Source organism: Lepidochelys kempii, chromosome 7 (assembly GCF_965140265.1).
Source record: "Lepidochelys kempii isolate rLepKem1 chromosome 7, rLepKem1.hap2, whole genome shotgun sequence".
Classification (NCBI taxonomy): domain Eukaryota; kingdom Metazoa; phylum Chordata; order Testudines; family Cheloniidae; genus Lepidochelys; species Lepidochelys kempii.
The window spans coordinates 41271659-41291624 of NC_133262.1; the positions used below are offsets into that span (position 1 = coordinate 41271659).

General features: G+C 39.3%; 1 protein-coding gene across 8 annotated transcripts in view; it reads right to left on the bottom strand.

The window, feature by feature from the left end:
* NOL8 (nucleolar protein 8) overlaps nucleotides 1-19966 on the bottom strand; it is a 79644-nt gene that overhangs the window by 42610 nt on the left and 17068 nt on the right. For 5 of the 8 annotated variants that reach the window (XM_073352339.1, XM_073352341.1, XM_073352344.1 and 2 more), the window contains 9 exons: nucleotides 19363-19482; nucleotides 18296-18380; nucleotides 17170-17314; nucleotides 14740-14823; nucleotides 13901-14190; nucleotides 12984-13110; nucleotides 7465-7535; nucleotides 6724-6806; nucleotides 6161-6370 (listed from right to left, as the gene is read on the bottom strand). In XM_073352339.1, the coding sequence (XP_073208440.1) occupies nucleotides 6317-6370; nucleotides 6724-6806; nucleotides 7465-7535; nucleotides 12984-13110; nucleotides 13901-14190; nucleotides 14740-14823; nucleotides 17170-17314; nucleotides 18296-18380; nucleotides 19363-19482 (1059 nt within the window). In that variant the 3' untranslated portion in view covers nucleotides 6161-6316. Of the gene's footprint in view, nucleotides 1-6160; nucleotides 6371-6723; nucleotides 6807-7464; nucleotides 7536-12983; nucleotides 13111-13147; nucleotides 13425-13900; nucleotides 14191-14739; nucleotides 14824-17169; nucleotides 17315-18295; nucleotides 18381-19362; nucleotides 19483-19966 lie in introns of those variants that run through there. The other 3 variants (XM_073352343.1, XM_073352346.1, XM_073352345.1) reach the window with 3 other exon arrangements.

The following is a 19966-nucleotide window of genomic DNA, read 5'->3' on the forward strand; positions in this document are numbered from 1 at the left end:
TTCCATTTTTATGCCTTGGATTATCTCCCCTTGCACCTTTGTACCCATCCCTGCCATACCACAGGAGGTGGTTCACCCTGCAGTCAGTTGAAAAAGCAAAGACAACAGGGTCTTAAGTGGCTATAACAGAGTTACCAAGGCTTTTGTTTTGAGTGCAAGAAATTGCTCAGAGTCTATGCAGGAGGAATGCTGATTTACTGTAACTCTCCTAACTGTCACTACAGACAGAAATATGACACTCAGGGATGTCACCTTTCAGTTTGAGAGGCCTATGTTCAGAAAAAGAGTATGAAAGTAATACAGCTAAATTTGATAGCATCAAAGATTTTGGTACAAAATATCTTATTTCCCAATTTGCTTGTCTTCTATAAAGCGCTGAAGTGTAACTTAGTTTTATGGTACTAGTAGAAGCAGATCTTTCCTCTGCCACTGATGCTTTGCAGAACTGTTAGATGGTGTAGGCTTGCTTTTTAAAATTTATGTTGCTTTTTTGTGTAGTTTATCATAGCGTGAGGGGACAATCCCCTTGACTTCACTCCTTAAAAATTTTATTAAGATAATGTTGAAGTAAAAAGAAAACGGTACAGAGTTTAAGCATAGAAGTTTCTGCTTATCAGGGAATAAGGTACAGATTATCAAGGGGTGCGAAATTCGGTTTAGGAACGGGTGGCGTAAGGAATACATAATCTGCAATCTCCCCAATTGGGGGTAAAAGTTTAATGGGGCAAAGCACAGCCATTGAGCTATGGGAGTATGTTGTCCATATAATGGCTATGTTCAGGTGTGGAGTATAATAAGTGGATACGATAATGAGGATGGATCTACCCTCATTTGGTGGGATTTAATGTTCAGTGAGTTTATGGTTCCAGTTCATATGGTCCAATGGAAAAAGTCTCTCAGTCCCTTTCCCATAGTTGATGCACGATGTCGTACCGGCTCACACCTCCTGGTACTGTCGATGGCCGGTGATGTTCGATGTTCATGTTCGATGTAGATATCCCTGGACCATCAGATGGTGTCCGAGACCATGAGGCGCCGCATGAGCTGTGCGTAGCGTTGACCGATCCCACAGGTCCACAGCACATACTCGTTGCAGCAGTCCCAAGCGCCCAGGGCTCCGACGATCAGGGCATCCATCTGCACCTCGTAGCCCTTCGCTCTCAGGGTGTCGGCCAGGGGGGTGTATTTTTCCAGCTTACGAGCTCGGCCTTCGCGGAAGGCCAGGGTCCTGTTCTCGAAGGAGACCGTGATGTCAACGAGGATGATCTTTTTCTGGGCCTCATCGGTGACTACCACGTCAGGTCGCAACTGGCTGTCAGTACCGGGGATGGCGCAGTTCATGGAGACCTCCCCCAGGCGCGGCGCGATGGCTTTCACCAGAGGGTTCTGGATGGTGTTGTGGCGCAGCTGCCAGGCTCTGGAGTGGGGTAGGGTATGGTTGGAGTAGCCGCACATCCTGCAATGCTTGTCTCGGTTCCCATGGCGGACGGCTCCGTTGAGCAGGACGCAGTTGAGCCGGGTGTGGTGGATGAACCACCAGTCGGCGAAACTACTAAAGATTCAATTTGTTCTTTAATGTGTTGTTGCACAGACATCTCCTCTTGGAGCAACATGTCTTTCAGTACAAGTAAGATGACAAATCTATGGTTCTTTTAAAGACTATTTTAACTCTATTGAGGTAATTCTTTCCTTTGGGACTCTAGACTCAAGTAGATGTCAATTAAGTTGAATTTTTGTGTTGTTGTTATGTTTTATAATGAACATGGACTCAGATGAACTTTTAATATTAACAATGTCTCCCCCTACCTCCCCACCAATGCACTTATGGTCAGAAAAACCTGTCTATGACATCTTCAGTCTATGTACAGTCATCTCTGCTTATCATGGTGACAAGGAGAGTTTTTACTTAAACTTAATTTTTGTTAATTTTGCAGAGTATGGTTATACTCTTACTGCAGAGTATTTATTATTGGTGAAGATGGAGACCTAGAAAGAATCCATCTTGGCCTTCGGAGTGTCTGGTGGCTATAGTTAGAAAAAAATTCTTGATTTGACTTAATTAAAATGTAGTAATTGTTTAACAGCTAACAATGGATACCTAGTGGAACAAGCAACCGCAACTGTACTTTGTAATATTCCCTCACCTGTTGCCCAGTGTCATCTCTCCCCCTGTGATGTCTCATTCAACACATTTTAAACACCACGTGGCAAAAGTCTGTCTGTTCTCCAGATAAAGCAGTAAGAATGCCTCTGGCATTATACTAGTCAGGGATGGTCTAGGCAAGCTTGGTCCTACCACAGTGAGATGGATTAGGTAACTTCATGAAGTCCCTTCCAGTCATACATGTCTATTATTCTAATACCTTTGCTTGAAAACAAAGTACTGAGCATTCTCTCTCTCTCTCTCTCACAGACTCAGGGCTAAAAAATGATTATGGGGTTGAAAAGGAATTTTCCCCCAGGTCAGATTGGCAGTGACCTTAAGGACTTTTCACCTTTCTTTGCAGAGTTTGAGTATGGGTTACTTGCCAGGATTATCTGGGTATACAATTTCTCTGCCATTGCAGAGATCTCCGGCATTGATGTTCTCGGTCCCTCCTATTCTCAGTTTGTGGCATATAATTGTCTAGTCTCCTGTAGGTTGTAATACTTTGGTTTAATTTCAGTTGTTGGGTTTAATGTGAAGGTGCTGGATGACGCCGAGGGCCTGTGCAATACAGGAGGTCAGAGTAGATGATTGGGTGGTGCCTTCTGGCCTTAAACTCTATGACTAAGGCCTGACCTAATTTCCTAGTGTAGACCAGTATAATAATGGCACTCAGGGGTGTGAAAAATTCACACCCCATAGCGACACAGTTAAACCAAGCTAGCCCCCTGCATAGACAGCGCTAGGTTGATAGAATTCTCCCATCAATCTAGCTACCGTCTCTCGCAAAGGTGGAGTACCGATGTCTATGGGGGAACCCCTCCAATCAGCATAGGTACAATCTTCACTTGAGTGCTACAGTGGCACCGCTGCAGAGTTTTAAGTGTAGACAAGTCCTCAGTAGCAGATAGAGAGTCTGATAAAGGAAAACAAATTTCCACAATCCCATTGCTACTGAACATAATTATACTTAACAGAATAAATTTAACATAGTCCTTTTCTAGGATTACATGTTTTTTTTTTTTTTTTAAATAAAGCAAGGTAGTTATCTAAAGCATCAAAGGAACTGACCAACATGCTGAAGTTAAAGATATCTTCCTATATATAAAGCTGAGTTAAATAAGTGGAGCAGAATTACAGCAAGTAAAACAGACAAATACTTAATATTTCTCATAAAAACTTCAACATGGAAGCTCCCAATAATGCTTCCCCATCATGGCCAGCCCCAAACAGACACATTGACATATGTTGTAAAGACTATATACTTTTCCTATTCCCTTTAAAAAACTTACGTGCTCTTAAAGTTTTGCTTTGCCCTTTTTTCAGTCACAGCTTTCTAATCCAATTGAAGCCATTTCATCTCCTTCACATATAGCCTTGTAATTTAATGCCAAACTTGTAATACTCTAATAACCCTTAATTTTCAAAGAATAGGTGCTCAGTACTTGGACAATTACCTTTCTTTCAGGTGTCATGTTTGCCTCAATTTCTGGATGCCCATCACAATCACTAGGTGCTTCTGAAAAATTGGGCCCCAGGTTCTCATCCCGATTCTATCACTGACTTGTGCACTCTCTCTCTGTGCTTCTGTCTAAGCCTTGCAGCAAGCATGGTCCTGTTTCCTCTGTGAGCAGGGTCATACTTCAATTAAGATTGCTGGAAATAACTGATGAGAACACCATTACCTTGCACTCCTTGCAAGCCACTTGAAGGATAAGAAACAGCCATAATTCAATACCAACAACTACAAGGATGTAAAAGTTGGAAACCCCAGAGATCGAAGTACAAGATGAAAAAAAATGGCTTCCCAAAACCGAAAATGTCCCTATTCCACTTTTTGTCTTTCCAGCTTGCCATCTTGTTCAGATTCTACCTTTTGCGAATAAAACCATTTACAAGTTAAACAGATGTAACAACCACCTCTCTGTAACGGGATGCAAGGAGGATGTAGAAAAGTCAAAGTAGTATATCCTCTCAAAACAAAACAGCTCCCTGCCCTCTGCCCAAACTAACCAACCAACCAACAAAAAACCCCCCAAAACAAACCCAAGTAAGGCCTAAACTGTGTCCATGTCCACTAAGTACTAGTAGTATTGTGAGAGGGGAACCACCTTTCAGAGTCATCATTGTAGTTGCTCTGACCAACATGCTGCCTACATGCTGCCTACTGCCTGAAGGGCAGCATCTGTGTCTGGGTGCAAATGGAGAAGTAACATGCCTACTCAGTGGCTTTCTGACTCTGTGGTAATCAGGGAAGCTGTCCACAGCTCACTGTAAAAGAAGCTGCACACATTCTTAACAGTTCTCTTGATAGCCAACTCCAGCTGTGGACTCTGAAACTGCTGATGTGGCATGTGTGTAGACTACTCCCATGCAGCAACCATAACGTGCCTAACTTGTTCATTACTGATTTTAATTATTCAGGAACTTACACACTCCCACCTCCAGGCACTGCAGTATCAAACTGCCTTCCAGGTACTGTGTACCATATAGTTAAAAACAACTACACATTTCTTTCTAGCTGTAGGAGAAATAGCTTGCTTACTTCCTAGAGTTTCATTAATTTGTTTATACAACTGGGTATGTTGTGTTGTTTGAAGACACTAAGGGGAAGCCAAATCAGAAGAACATTTTGCTTTTATTTCTGAAAGCAGCCATGGAACCTATTCACATACCTTATTCTCATGTAACTATGAGCCATGATTCAGTCCTCAGAGCAGCTCATTTTGCACCACTCTGGAAATATATCCCAAGATGGTTTACCCTACCTGCCATCTTTATACATAATTTGTACTTTGGAAAAACGTGTCCATATTGCTATCTCTCCAGAATGCACAACAATGCAAGACAGAAGAAATTAGAAATAGAGATTTGTATGTTAGGTGATTTAAATCTAGCAATGGGATATATCCATTCCCTTAGTGGAGAAACCACTAACAAACATTTCCTTCTACAACAATCTCACACAGAGTAGGAGATTACTTAATTCAGACTTTGAGAAGAGAAATATTGTTGTATCTTTGCCTCTGCTTGGGTTCTTTGGCATACCTGACAATGCTTCTGATTTTTACTGCTTTAACTCATCCAGTGCCAGATTGTTTCTTGGCCTCTAACATTCCAGCCAGAATGAGCTGGCTTGGCTCTCCCTTTAGCTATCACTGCCATGGTTTAATAGGCCGCAGACCTTCAGCTGTCCCTTATCTTCTGTCAGTCCACGAAGAGGCTAGGAATTGAAACCAAAGTATTTGTCTCTAGTAGAGCACAAGGATGCTCTATGTCTCAATTTTCACTATATTAAATGAGTTAGATTCCTGATAGTAGTTTGAAATTCCTGAAAAGCAGCCACTACTCTTAAAAGCCTATGTTCTACATAATTGTATGAATATAAATTTGTATGTGATGTATAATCACTCAAGAGCAAAGACAACCCCACCAAAAGTTGTCTTAAGTTTTACAGATGAATAAACCTTTATTTAAAAAATGGAAAGGTAGGTTTTGTGCAAAGAATTAGAAGTCCATACATATTTTATAAATCTTTCCAGTTACTTAAACACTTTCATGAACTTCCTGTATAATTTTTTATTTTGGTAATTACAATAAATATTTTGATTGTTAGCAAAACAAATCTTAAAGGCTCTGTATCTTGCTAAACACAGAACGCCAATCCCACATGTTACTGAGAACCTCTGTTAGGAGCTGAATGCTTTCAACTCCCATCCATTTCAGTCACTGCTGTAGATTCTCAGCCCCTTGCAGGACTGGACCCAGAAAACATAAAAAAATATAGCCAAATACAAACTACATTGCACTGAACACTAAAAGTATCCGATAAAGCAGCAACGTTACACTCAAAGCAATTTTCTCCAAAGTTAAAAAAAAAAAAAAAAGTGTGTATATACACACACACACCCATTCCATCTGTTCAAATTAACAGATATCCCCACATAACAATAAGTGCAACTGTACACATAAAAATGGCCATATTTACAGACCTGTTATCCCGACAGCTGTTCAAAACTTGAAAAGTTTCTAACAGTTTATTTTCAGTTCAGCTGCAATATTTTTCCTGTTAAACCTCTGAAAGACCACAAGTCTGAACCCAGACATTTTCATTTTGTTGTAATACAATATACATGTATCAAGAAACATTGCTGGCTAGCACTGTCAAACTTATTGTTTTGCTTTAACTTTTCTTCTTGCATCCTTATGTTTCTTCCGGCATTCCTGGAAATATTAAAATGTTAAATGGCATTAAATCCAGTTTATAAACTCACAAATTGCTCTTTTAAACCTGCTTTGCTTTTATATTTAACAGAAATTAGCCAGCTCTGGCAGTTATAACAAATCAACAGTTTAAGTGGACATAATACACAAATTATATATATTATACAGACAGTTAATTTTTATTTCACAAAACTCCCTGGTCTTAGTAGGATATTAGGCCATTCTGAAAGTCCAAATGATTCATTTTTATTAAAATGAACAAAATAAGCCACTTTTTTTCCACAAGCAACCCCTCCCCTGCCATCATAATGAACTCTTTCAGTTGTTACTGAATTACAGCTTTAATCACTCACCTCAAGTAACAATCTACGTTGGTTTTCCCAATTATCTTTTTCTTCATTGAGGTTTGATGATCTGCGGAACAGCTTAGGACCATCTACACAAGAGATGCATCAGAACAACTTTGAGCCAGGTTAAAACACAACTTAACCATTTTCTTTCTTATAAGCTTTTGTTTGAAAAAATTGTAGTAACATTATCAATTAATTTGAATTTGTATATGGAAAGTTACCAGGATAAGCTATTTTGAATGTATAAGAGACACATTGTTTTAGCTCAAATTTTAACAACAAACCATTGGTGAAAATATAGACTTGTGTCTGCTTTTTTAGACTGATTCACCTTAAACCCTGCTATTAGCAGTCTATTTATAATGCACCTATCAAACCATGGGGGTGCATTAATCATATATTTTTAAAAAACCCAAACATGTCCCAAGACAATGGAAACTCCACACTAAGCAATCCTTCCAAAAAAGCAAACTTAAGTCACTTTCTCCAATAAGGCTTGGGTAAGCAGAAGAACCTTGCAATTGATACTCAAGGAGATGGCTGGTTTTACAGCCCAAAGTGCCTCAACAGTTTTCAAAATGTAGCTTTTAACATTGGACTTTACATTTTCAAATACTGAAACATTCTAATTAATCCCTATACCATCCCACGTGAATTAAATATTATACTAATATAATTTGTTACAATGCCTCTTTGTTAAATTCCATCATCCTGTAGGAAAAATTTGGATAAGTTCAGTTGTACCTCTTAATCTTTCATCATCTTTGGAAAAGAAGAAAAATCTACTCGTCTTCATCTGTGGTAAAGACTGAGACCTGGAAAGATAAAGAAATTTTAGTCTCAGACAGAAGAGCCAACAGTACTATCCCATTCCAAGTGCCAAAAATCATCCCCCATGAAAGGCAAATTATTTTCTAAACACTTAAGCATTTTAAAGAGGAAAGGCAATTATTGATTTAGTCCTAAGTGGAGCACCTGGTCCAAGAGGAAAGGAGTACTTGTGGCACCTTAGAGACTAACCAATTTATTTGAGCATAAGCTTTCGTGAGCTACAGCTCACTTCATCGGATGCATATTGTGGAAAATACAGAAGATGTTTTTATACACACAAACCATGAAAAAATGGGTGTTTATCACTACAAAAGGTTTTCTCTCCCCCCACCCCACTCTCCTGCTGGTAATAGCTTATGTAAAGTAATCACGCTCCTTACAATGTGTATGATAATCAAGGTGGGCCATTTCCAGCACAAATCCAGGGTGGGAAAAGAAGGGGCTTGTAGAAAGCCCAGGAACTGAGAGCAGCTAGGGGCTCCAGGGAAGTAGCCCAGAGTCACTCCCTGGGTGAAGAGAGGTGGGTTTGGGACTATAGAGGGTAGTCTACAGTTAATCCCTGGGAGGAGAGAGAGCCAGAAAGGTAGGCAAGGGTCAAGGGAAAAGCAACAAGGAGTTGGATAGGTTTCAGAATAACAGCCGTGTTAGTCTGTATTCGCAAAAAGAAAAGGAGTACTTGTGGCAACTTAGAGACTAACCAATTTATTTGAGCATAAGCTTTCGTGAGCTACAGCTCACTTCATCGGATGCATATTGTTGGAAGTGTAGAAGACCTTTTTATACACACAAAGCATGAAAAAATACCTGCCCCCACCCCACTCTCCTGCTGGTAATAGCTTATCTAAAGTGACCACTCTCCTTACAATGTGTATGATAATCAAGGTGGGCCATTTCCAGCACAAATCCAGGGTTTAACAAGAACATCTGAGGAACGGGGTTGGGGGGGGGTAGTAGGAAAAAACAAGGGGAAATAGGTTGCCTTGCATAATGACTTAGCCACTCCCAGGCTCTATTCGAGCCTAAGTTAATTGTATCCAATTTGCAAATGAATTCCAATTCAACAGTCTCTCGCTGGAGTCTGGTTTTGAAATTTTTGATGGTGGGATAGAAATTGTTGAAATCGTGGTGGAATTCCTCAAGGGCTTCTTTTCCATGGGTCCAGATGATGAAGATGTTATCAATATAGCGCAAGTAGAGTAGGGGCGTTAGGGGACGAGAGCTGAGGAAGCGTCACCATGATTTCAACGATTTCCATCCCACTATCAACCTCAGCCTGGTCCAGTCCACACAAGAGATCCACTTCCTGGACTCTACAGTGCTAATAAACAATGGTCACAAACACTACTCTATACCGGAAACCTACTGACTGCTATTCCTACCTACATGCCTCCAGCTTTCACCCTGACCACACCACACGATCCATCGTCTACTGCCAAGCTCTGCGATACAACCGCATTTGCTCCAACCCCTCAGACAGAGACAAACACCTACAAGATCTCTATCAAGCATTCTTACAACTACAATACCCACCTGCGGAAGTGAAGAAACAGATTGATAGAGCCAGAAGAGTTCCCAGAAGTCATCTTCTACAGGACAGGCCTAACAAAGAAAATAACAGAATGCCACTTTCAGCCCCCAACTAAACCCCCTCCAACGCATTATCAAGGATCTACATTCTCACAAATCTTGGGAGACAGGCCAGTCTTTGCCTACAGACAGCCCCCCAACCTAAAGCGAATACTCACCAGCAACCACATACCACACAACAGAACCACTAACCCAGGAACCTATCCTTGCAACAAAGCCCGTTGCCAACTGTGCCCACATATCTATTCAGGGGACACCATCACAGGGCCTAATAACATCAGCCACACTATATCAGAGGCTCGTTCACCTGCACATCCACCAATGTGATATATGCCATCATGTGCCAGCAATGCCCCTCTGCCATGTACATTGGTCTAACTGGACAGTCTCTACGTAAAAGAATAAATGGACACAAATCAGATGTCAAGAATTATAACATTCATAAACCAGTCGGAGAACACTTCAATCTCTCTGGTCATGCGATTACAGACATGAAAGTTGCGATATTACAACAGAAAAACTTCAAAACCAGACTCCAGCGAGAGACTGTTGAATTGGAATTTAGTTGCAAATTGGATACAATTAACTTAGGCTTGAATAGAGACTGGGAGTGGCTAAGTCATTATGCAAGGCAACCTATTTCCCCTTGTTTTTTCCTACTACCCCCTGTTCCTCAGACGTTCTTGTTAAACCCTGGATTTGTGCTGGAAATGGCCCACCTTGATTATCATACACATTGTAAGGAGAGTGATCACTTTACATAAGCTATTACCAGCAGGAGAGTGGGGTGGGTGGAGAGAAAACCTTTTGTAGTGATAAACACCCATTTTTTCATGGTTTGTGTGTATAAAAACATCTTCTGTATTTTCCACAGTATGCATCCGATGAAGTGAGCTGTAGCTCACGAAAGCTCATGCTCAAATAAATTGGTTAGTCTCTAAGGTGCTACAAGTATTCCTTTTCTTTTTGTGAATACAGACTAACACGGCTGTTACTCTGAAAACTGGTCCAAGAGGTGAATGTAGCTGGACTGCTTGGTAATAGTGACCATAATATAATTAAATATAAAATCCCTGTGGCGAGGAAACCACCACAACAGCCCAACACAGTAGCATTTAATTTTAGAAAGCGGAACTACAAAAAAATGAGGAAGTTAGTTAAACAGAAATTAAGAAGTACATTGGCAAAAGTGAATTCCCTGCAAGCTGCATGGCAACTTTTTTAAAAGACACCATAATAGAGGCTCAACTGAAATGTATACCCTAAATTAAAAAATATACTAAGAGAACCAAAAAAGTGCCACCGTGGCTAACCAACAAAGTAACAGAAGCAGTGAGAGGCAAAAAGTCATCCTTTAAAAAGTGAAGTTAAATCCTAGTGAGGAAAATAGAAAGTAGCATAAACTCTGGCAAGTGAAGTGTAAAAATATCATTAGTAAGGCCAAAAAGAATTTCAAAAACAGCTAGCCAAAGACTCAAAAAGTAATAGCAAAAGAATGTTTAAGTACATCAGAAGCAGGAAGCTTGCTAAACAACCAGTGGGGCCACTGGAAGTTCAAGATGCTAAAGGAGCACTCAAGGACGATAAAGCCATTGCAAAGAAATTAAATTAATTCTTTGCATCGGTCTTCACATCTGAGGATGTGAGGGAGATTCCCAAATCTGAGCCATTCTTTTTAGGTGACAAATGTGATGAACTGTCCCAGGTTGAGGTGTCATTAGAGGTTTTTCAACAGATTGATAAATTAAACAGTAATAACTCACCAGGACCAGATGGTATTCACCCAAGAGTTCTGAAGGAACTCAAATGTGAAATTGCAGAACTATTAACTGTGGTTTGTAACTGATCATTTACACCAGCTTGTCTACCAAATGACTGGAGGATAGCTAATGTGACGCCAATTGTTAAAAAGGTCTCCAGAGGTGATCCTGGCAATTACGGACCGGTAAGCCTGACTTCATTACCAGGCAAACTGGTTGAAACTATAATAAAGAACAATATTGTCAAACATATAGATGAACATCATTGTTGAGGAAGAGTCAACATGGTTTTAGTAACAGGAAATCATGCCTCACCAATCTACTAGAATTCTTTGAGGGGGTCAACAAGCATGTGGACCAACGTGATCTAGTGGCTATAGTGTATGTAGATTTTCAGAAAGCCTTTGACAAAGTCCCTCATCAAAGGCTCTTAATCAAAGTAAGCTGTCATAGGATCAGAGGGAAGGTCCTCTCAGGGATCAGTAACTGGTTTTCAAAATGGAGACAGGTAAATAGTGGTGTCTCCCAGGGGTCTGTACTGGGACCAGCACTATTTAACGTATTCATAAATGATCTGGAAAAACGGGTAAATAGAGAGATGGCAACATTTGCAGAGAATACAAAACTACTCAAGATAGTTAAGTCCCAAGCAGACTGCAAAGAGCTACAAAGGGATCTCACAAAACTGGGTAACTGGGCAACAGCATGGCAGAGTAAATTCAGTGTTGATAAATGTAAAGTAACGCACTTTGGAAAACATAATCCCAACTATGCATATAAAATGATGGGGTCTAAATTAGCTCTTACCACTCAAGAAAGATCTTGGAGTCATAGTGGATAGTTCTCTGAAAACATCCACTCAATGTGTAGCGGTGGTCAAAAAAGCTAACAGGATGTTGGGAATCATTGAGGGATAGATAATAAGACAGAAAATATCACGTCACCTCTATATAAATCGATGGTATGCCCACATCTTGAATACCGCGGGTGGATGTGGTCGTCCCATCTCAAAAAAGATACATTGGAATTGGAAAAGGTTCAGAAAAGGGCAACAAACATGATTAGAGGGTATGGAACAGCTTCCATATGAGGAGAGATTAATAAGACTGGGACTTTTCATCTTGAAAAGAGACTACTAAGGAGGGATATGATAGAGGTCTATAAAATCATGTGGAGAAAGTAAATAAAGAAGTGTTATTTACTCCTTCTCATAATACAAGAACTAACGGTCACCACATGAAATTAATAGGCAGCAGTTTAAAATAAACAGAAGGAAGTACTTCTTCACACAACACACAGTCAACCTGTGGAACTCTTTGCCAGAGGATGTTGTGAAGGCCAACTGTGATGACGTACAAAAAAGAACTAGATAAATTCATGGAGGATAGGTACATCAATAGCTATTAGCCAAGATGGGTAGGAATGGTATTCTCAGCCTCTGTTTGCCAGAAGCTAGGAATGGGTGACAGGATGGATCACTTGATCTGTTCATTCCCTCTGGGGCACCTGGCATTGGCTACTGTGGGAAGACAGGATACTGGGCTAGATAGACCTTTAGTCTGACCCAGTATGGCCGTTCTTATGTAAAACTGCATTGCTTTATAATATCAGAAATGCTACACACTGAAAGATTTAACAGTTTAATTTGTAATAGTAATACTAAAGCTATGGGATGTCTGTTTGAAACAAGGAGACTTGCTCACCAACAACTTAAATGTAAATCTAATTATTGGATAAGGAAGTACTTTCCAAAGTATTTGCATGAAGCCAAAATAAGTTGTTTTTTTATTTTGCATGTTAAGTTGCAATGCATGTGAGGTACCGAGCAACATTTACGTGGCAGGGAAGCCAGTTTTCACTTCCAGCCTCAGTCAAATGCACTGGTCAATCAGTGAACCAGGGAATTTTAAATGTATAGCAGCAACTTGTCTGGTGGGCAGTAAGGAATTCAGTTTTCCAGAATGAGGCTTTTGATGCTGGGGTGGAGGTGGGGGGTGCCAAATAAAAGGATTTTTTCCCGGCTGCCACATAAATCCTGATAATCAGTAAGTACTTAATAGCCACAAAATATAAAACCAGATTTACATTTCTTTGAAGTTTTCACTTTCAGAGTCTTCTGGCTCATCATTTTCCTCTGAGCTGCTGTCCTGGAAACGAGGATCCTCTTGCCATGCTACTCTTGCAGGTTTTATTGTTTCAATTTTGTAGGGCTCTGCAATAGTACCACCAAAAAGTCTGATCATTCCCCTGACTACAAAGTGAAACTTCTGTTTAGGTAAGTGTGAAATATCTGATTTGGAAAGGACACTTTTTGTGCTTTCAGAAGGATATGCAGATTTTCCCTATCTTCCTCTGTTTTACATTTCCATCCCCAAAATCTACAGTCAGTATCATTTTGGCTTAAGTAGAGAATAGCAGATCTCCTTTGAAGCCAGTCAATGTTACTCCTTATTGGCCAGGGAGAGTGCTGTTAAATATCCAGAGGATAAGCATAGTCCCCAGGTAGTATTCTCAGCCTTTGCTGATCTGTCAAAGAAGAGAAAAGGACAACAATACAACTGTTTTCCCTGTGCGGTACAACACACCACCCAAAACCAACAGTACAAAATCCAAGTAGAAAGCAATTCTTTACATGCAGATTGTGACGCTGGTAGACCAGCTCACTTGTATGTTAATATTGTTCAAGATAGATGTTAGATTTGTAAGAATATGTTTAGATTCTATACAATTCTTATAAGTTGCTCCATGCATTAATCTTACCTGTAATGTCTGTATACCATGCTATAAGGAAATATTCAAGTTATGCTTAATTGTGAAAATTTGCTTTAAATTTTGCTCAGATCTGTCCATGAGATTTGTTTAATCTGTTTGACAGAAGGATGATTTCATACAACCTGGTGAGTCATCTTATTAAATACAATCTTCAGTGATTCAAAAGTTAAAACAAATAAATGCCAGTAAAAGCAAACTATTAAAAAAAGTACCAGAATCTGCAATGTTACCTTCTTTCACAGCTGACTGGTTCATATCATCACCAAAAAAGGAAAACGTGAAGCCACTAGATTTTTCTTCTGCATTGCCCTCAACATTAAGTCTTAATATATGCCGGTCAGCCAGAGTTGATTCTTCCATATCATCATGTTTGTCCCAGGGTATTATTTCACTTTTTTCAGCTGCACATTTTGTTGATCCAAATACCTCTTTTAAATCCACCGCAACATCATAGTATATTTCTTTAGACACTTCGGGCAATTTCTCTGCCTCCTCCCTTTTCTTCTTTCTTTTAGCTTTACTGGAATTATATTTATTTTAAAAAACAATTATGCACTGGACAAACATTTGAAAGATATGGGGTTTTCTTTTGACTGATCTTTGTATTACTTAAAGGAGACTTCCTATCCAGGGAAATATTCAAATCCTCTAGCAAGTACTTTGCTTTTCTGCATTCCTGTTTTCTCAGTAATTTCAGTTTCTGGTAATAGGATGCCCTAAGAGTTAAAGGATTACATTCCTGTCTCATCAATTTGAGCAAATTTTTCATTTTTCAACTATTTCCTCTCTCCAGATCATACAGATAAGCACAACCTACAGAAGGGAAAAATTCATGTTTGACCTTAAGAGACTGGTGACAACTCTGATCTATTGCTAGCATCATCACTGCTGTACTAAAAGGAATCTTTATAGAGAGTCTACATTTTACTAGGGATGGGGAGACTTGCAAAGGGGACAGCAGAGTAAGCAAGGAGAATGATAGGCTTGTGGCCTCCAAATACTTTTGAAAATCAGCCCTCAAGGGGAAGAAAGTTTGTCTTACAACTATAAGGAGGTGATAAGATATTACCTCTCTTTTTCTGTAGTATCTGTTTTCCTTTCAAAAACTTCATGGTCCTGCCTTGTGGGATCATAGCGTAAGGTATTAATATCTCTGTATGAATAAGAGGAATAATAAAAAGAGATACTGTAACTAAATGTCTAAAATAAAACAACCTAACTGACAAGTGCAATGACATTTTCAGCTCATCTTATTTGTGTTCACAAGCAGATTGAAATTCACTTTTGTTTTTATACAGTACAAAAATTATTAGCATTATGAGAGCAGATCAGTGTGTGTTACAGTCTGTACTGTGAAGAAAAAAAAGATTCCACGCAGCATTCTTCACATCAAATTATTAAAATCTTCAGCATTAAACATCTGTCAGTTGTTCTTTAGGAAACAACATTAATACATAGATATGTTTTATCGTTTGGAGATTAACTGAGTTTATGATTATTATATCCAGATATTCTGATTTCCCCTTAATTTTCAAATATACCAAAAATGGAGATTTTTTTTCCCTTTCAAAACTGAAAATGTTATTGAAATTAGTTAATGAAGTCCAAACTTTAGATCAGAGGAAAATAGCCTGACTGCATTATTCCATCCAGCTTAAAGACAATACAAAAATATTCAACCAAATATTCTGTTCCCCACACAGGCCTCTCTTGTCCTGTGAAATTAAAAGTTAATTTATGCTATCACGGAAGTTAACCCCCCAAAAATAGGTGATTTGACTTCTGTGAAGCAAAAATGCAAGGAAAGGAGGCCATTGAAACTGTTGAGAAAATCTTTAGGAGATACATAAAGTTCTTTATAAGATTCATACAATTGTAAAATGAGCATTGTGACACAGTTGCCTACCAAACAGGGCTATACACCAATAATGGAAGTTGGAACGAAAATATACTATTTGCAAAATACCTCAACACACCACCATTAAAAATAATCATTCCTGTATTAATTCAGCCCACAGATGGATTGCTCCTCCAAATGTATGGATTGAAGATACAGATAAGAGTTCAGTTTTTGAAATGTATTATTAAATGCATTGTATCTAGAAATTGTGGCTTCCTCGGACAATGAAAGTTAGGACATGTGGGATAAAGGTAGAGAATCCACGCCTAACACACTGAAGAAACATCCTAACAGTAGTAAGGACAAACTATAAATGAGAATGTATATTTTTACAAAACACTTCTGTCTAGGAATAAATTTGATGTTGATGAAGAGCAGAAATGGCAATTACCAGAAATCAAAGTCTAGTCTTGTCAAGGTTCCTTCCCCACTCTGAACTATAGGGTATGGATGTGGTGACCTGCATGAAAACCTCCTAAGCTTACTTTTACCAGCTTAGGTTAAAACTTCCCCAGGGTACAAACTATTTTACATTTTGCCCTTGGACTTTCGCTACCACCACCAAACATCTAACCGGTATTATTATTATTAGAAAAAAAGAGTCCATTTGGAAAAGCCTTTTCCCCCCAAAATCCTCCCAAATCTTACACCCCCTTTCCTGGGGAAGGTTTGAGAAAAATCCTCACCAATTTGCATAGGTGACCACAGACCCAAATCCTTGGATCTTAAAACAATGAAAAAGCATTCAGTTTCTTAAAAGAAGAATTTTAATAGAAGAAAAAGTAAAAAGGATCACCTCTGTAAAATCAGGATGGTAAATACCTTACAGAGTAATTAGATTCAAAACATAGAGAATCCCTCTAGGAAAACCTTAAGTTACAAAAAGACAAAAACAGGAATATCCAGTCCATTCAGCACAGCTTATTTTCTCAGCCATTTAAAGGAATCAGAATCTAACGCATATCTAGCTAGATTACTTACTAAGTTCTAAAACTCCATTCCTGTTCTGTCCCCGGGGAAAGCATCACACAGACAGAGAGAGAGGCTTTGTTTCTCCCCCCCCCCAGCTTTTGAAAGTATCTTGTCTCCTCATTGGTCATTTTGGTCAGGCGCCAGCGAGGTTATCCTAGCTTCTTAACCCTTTACAGGTGAAAGGGTTTCTCCTCTGGCCAGGAGGGATTTAAAGGTGTTTACCCTTCCCTTTATATTTATGACAAGCCTATTAACCCACTATTCAACCTACTTTCAGTATAATTAGCCATTTTGAGTTTGTCTCTCTTTGGAGGGGAAAAGAAAATAAGGAAGCATTCAACTTTGGTATATTTTAAGCTCTTTGGGGGCAAGGAGATCATTTTATTAACCCATAAATTCTCACGCACAATGGCACTATATAAATAATGATTATGGCCAATAATATAATCTATTGTCATACTGGGATGGGAAGCCTGATTCAAAGGTGACCTTCCATGCATGTGATAAGGCGGGGAGGAGAAAGCTGTTTTCAGTAAACTAATAAAACAGAGAGGAAATTATGTCATGTAACAGAAAATTATAGTCTTCCTAAGGTTCAGGTTTCTTCTGCTAAAGCAGGATCCATACCTGAATTTTTTGGTATTTGTTGCCAGTTTGCTTGATTTAGGATGTTCTAGGCTGATCTGCAAGAGACTTCCCAATATCTCCAGATTTTTCTTTTTCTCAGCAGCAAGTTCTCCTTCCTCATCTGTCTTCACTTTCTTTGCCTCTTCTAGGAAAAATATATAAAAACCTCTATGAAATGACTTGAAGCGTTCTTCCAATATTTTACACCACTAGTAAGTCAGTTAAGAAGCTCACAGAGTTTTAGGTTAAAAAGGATGGGATATGTTCTCTATTCCTCCTTATTTTAAAACTTTTTAAACGATACATTTTGTTTTCCCCTCAAGTTATGCTCAAGCTTTGCTTATGAGGCGGTATGGGCATCAATTTAACATGAAAGATAGAGATTTAATCATTTTCTGTCCCATGATTTTCTTCTATTTTATAATAATTACCCAGACATTGTCATTTAAGGCTGTTAAGGGACATTTCTTGGGGTTGTAGACAAAAATATCCAAGTGAGAAGTAGGACTGGCTGAAAATTTGGGTGTTTTAAAACAGGGTTGGTTTGTTTGAAATTTGTTTGTTTTGGATTGATAGGAGGGTTTTTTTGTTTTGTTTTTTTGCCAAAAAAATTTCTTTTCAGGAAAACATTTTTGCAATTTTCAACCAGCTCAATTGACAATACTCCCCCTTGTGGCTATTGTATAGCATGGTACTGCAAGATGCATAAAATTCAAGTATAGCCAAGGAATAGAAAAGCAAAAAGCAAGGATACTCTGGTTAATGGTATCCCCTTATCTTCTGAAAGGTGCAGATACATTTATTTTGATATCATCCTATAACAAAAGAAATGTTTTAAAATGTTGCCCTTCTAACAAGGAAATACACCCCCACCTACAACCCAAACTAGAGTTTACAGTAGCTAAATAGGGCATTTTATAAATTTGTTCTCTAAATTATGATGCCAGTACTATTTACTTCTACACTACTTTCCCATGAAGCTAAATCCAGAGAAGAGAAATCTGTAATAAGTAATTCTAAATGTTCAAAAACTTACACCCATCATGCCTCTCTATTATTACTAATTAGTTGTGACTACAAACTGCTGTGGAAGAGCAAGACCTGGAAAATAAGAGAAAATGTTTACCTTCCTCTTCACTTCCACTTTCAAGGAACCGAGCATCCATACGAAATCTTTCATCTGTGCCAAAGCGTGATTGTAAATGCATGAGCTACATTGATAACAAAACAAAAAATCTGAGATTAAATGTATGCAGTCCAGCAGCTTTATAACAATCAGACAAGCAGTAACAGTTTTAACTGGAATCATGGCCATGAATTAACATAAGCTTTCACTGTAGAGGTTCTCAGGAGAAATTTTTAGTGGCCTCAGAGTGCAGCCACCAACTCTTGCTGGTGACTGCTTTCACACTTTTTCCTAAAATACTTAATTAGCTTTAGGAAAAGCAAATAAAAATGCACATATACACATCCAAATCATTGTAATTTATTTATTGATAGCTAGTAAATCTGTTGTGCAAAGTGATAGTAACAAACATACAAGTATCACTTTGCATAACGGACTTAGCCCTGGCAAGCCTGGGGACAAATTAAGCCTTGGATGGTGGCCAGGGAAGGCAGTGGGGGGCTAATGCCTGAAGCTCTGCTGCCAGAGCCTGGGGCCTGCTGCCATGCAGCCAGAGCCCGGGACTGGAGCCCGAAGCCCCGTGGCCAGAGCCTGCCACCCCCCCACCCCAGGGCTGAACCCCAAAGCCTGAGCCCAACTGCCCCTGGAAATGTGGGGAAACTCACTGGGTGCTTCCTTCTCCGGTGTTGTGCCCAAGGTGTCTCCAAGGGGGGAGCAGAGCCCAACCTCTGCTGGTGGCCCCAGTAACCAACATCAAGGTGGGGCATCCAGGAGCAACAGGGAGGGGAAGGGGCAGCTACTTGGGAGGCTGGGGCCACAAGAAAAAGTGCCTGGGGTCTGCATTTGGCCAAGGTGGCCACATCTGAGAAACACTAATAAGCCTCTTTTGAAAATACCATTTGACTACAGCTTGGGAGGTGTGGGAAAGTGCAGTTACATTATTACATTATGAGAAAACATTATTTCCTCTACATCTAAATGGACTTTTCCAACGCAGGTATTACCATAACTTTGCCAACACCATCCTCTTCAGGTAACTGCAGATATTATTAAATAGGTTCACTAACCTTCTCACCAGCTTTGCCTTCAAACTGGGGTTTGATTTGGAATCGGTCATCTTCACCGGCAGCCTCTTGCTCATCGTCACTGCTCTCAAACAACTTCCCAGAAATTTTACTAGTAAATTCCTTAATTGTTTAATAAAAAAAAAGCAAAACACACAGAGGAAACAGTTATAATAAGCAGTTCTAAGAACACTATCAACTACTAGCCACTTGTTTTGCATTACTTTCCCAATACAGCTGGAAGCCAACACTCTTTCAAGATACCGCATTTACTTCTCCTAATTATTGATGTCCACAAATCCTTGTAAAAAGATGTTACAGCTGCTTTAGATGTTCTGAGACAATTCTTTGGTAATTTTATTTTACAGTTGTGATCATCCAAGTGTGGCAGGAGCACATTTCTGTATGAAGTAACCGCACTTTTCCATATGATTTTATTTTATAAGTTACTGTGATGCTGAGCCAGTGAGAGTTAAACAACCAGCAGGCTGGGTGACCTGAAAGCAACTCTTAAGGACATATTAGAAGAGTACTGAAATGGTAAATAGGACCATTCCTTGCAGATAGTTATCAAAGCCATTTCAAGTTGACTAACAATAGAGGCCTC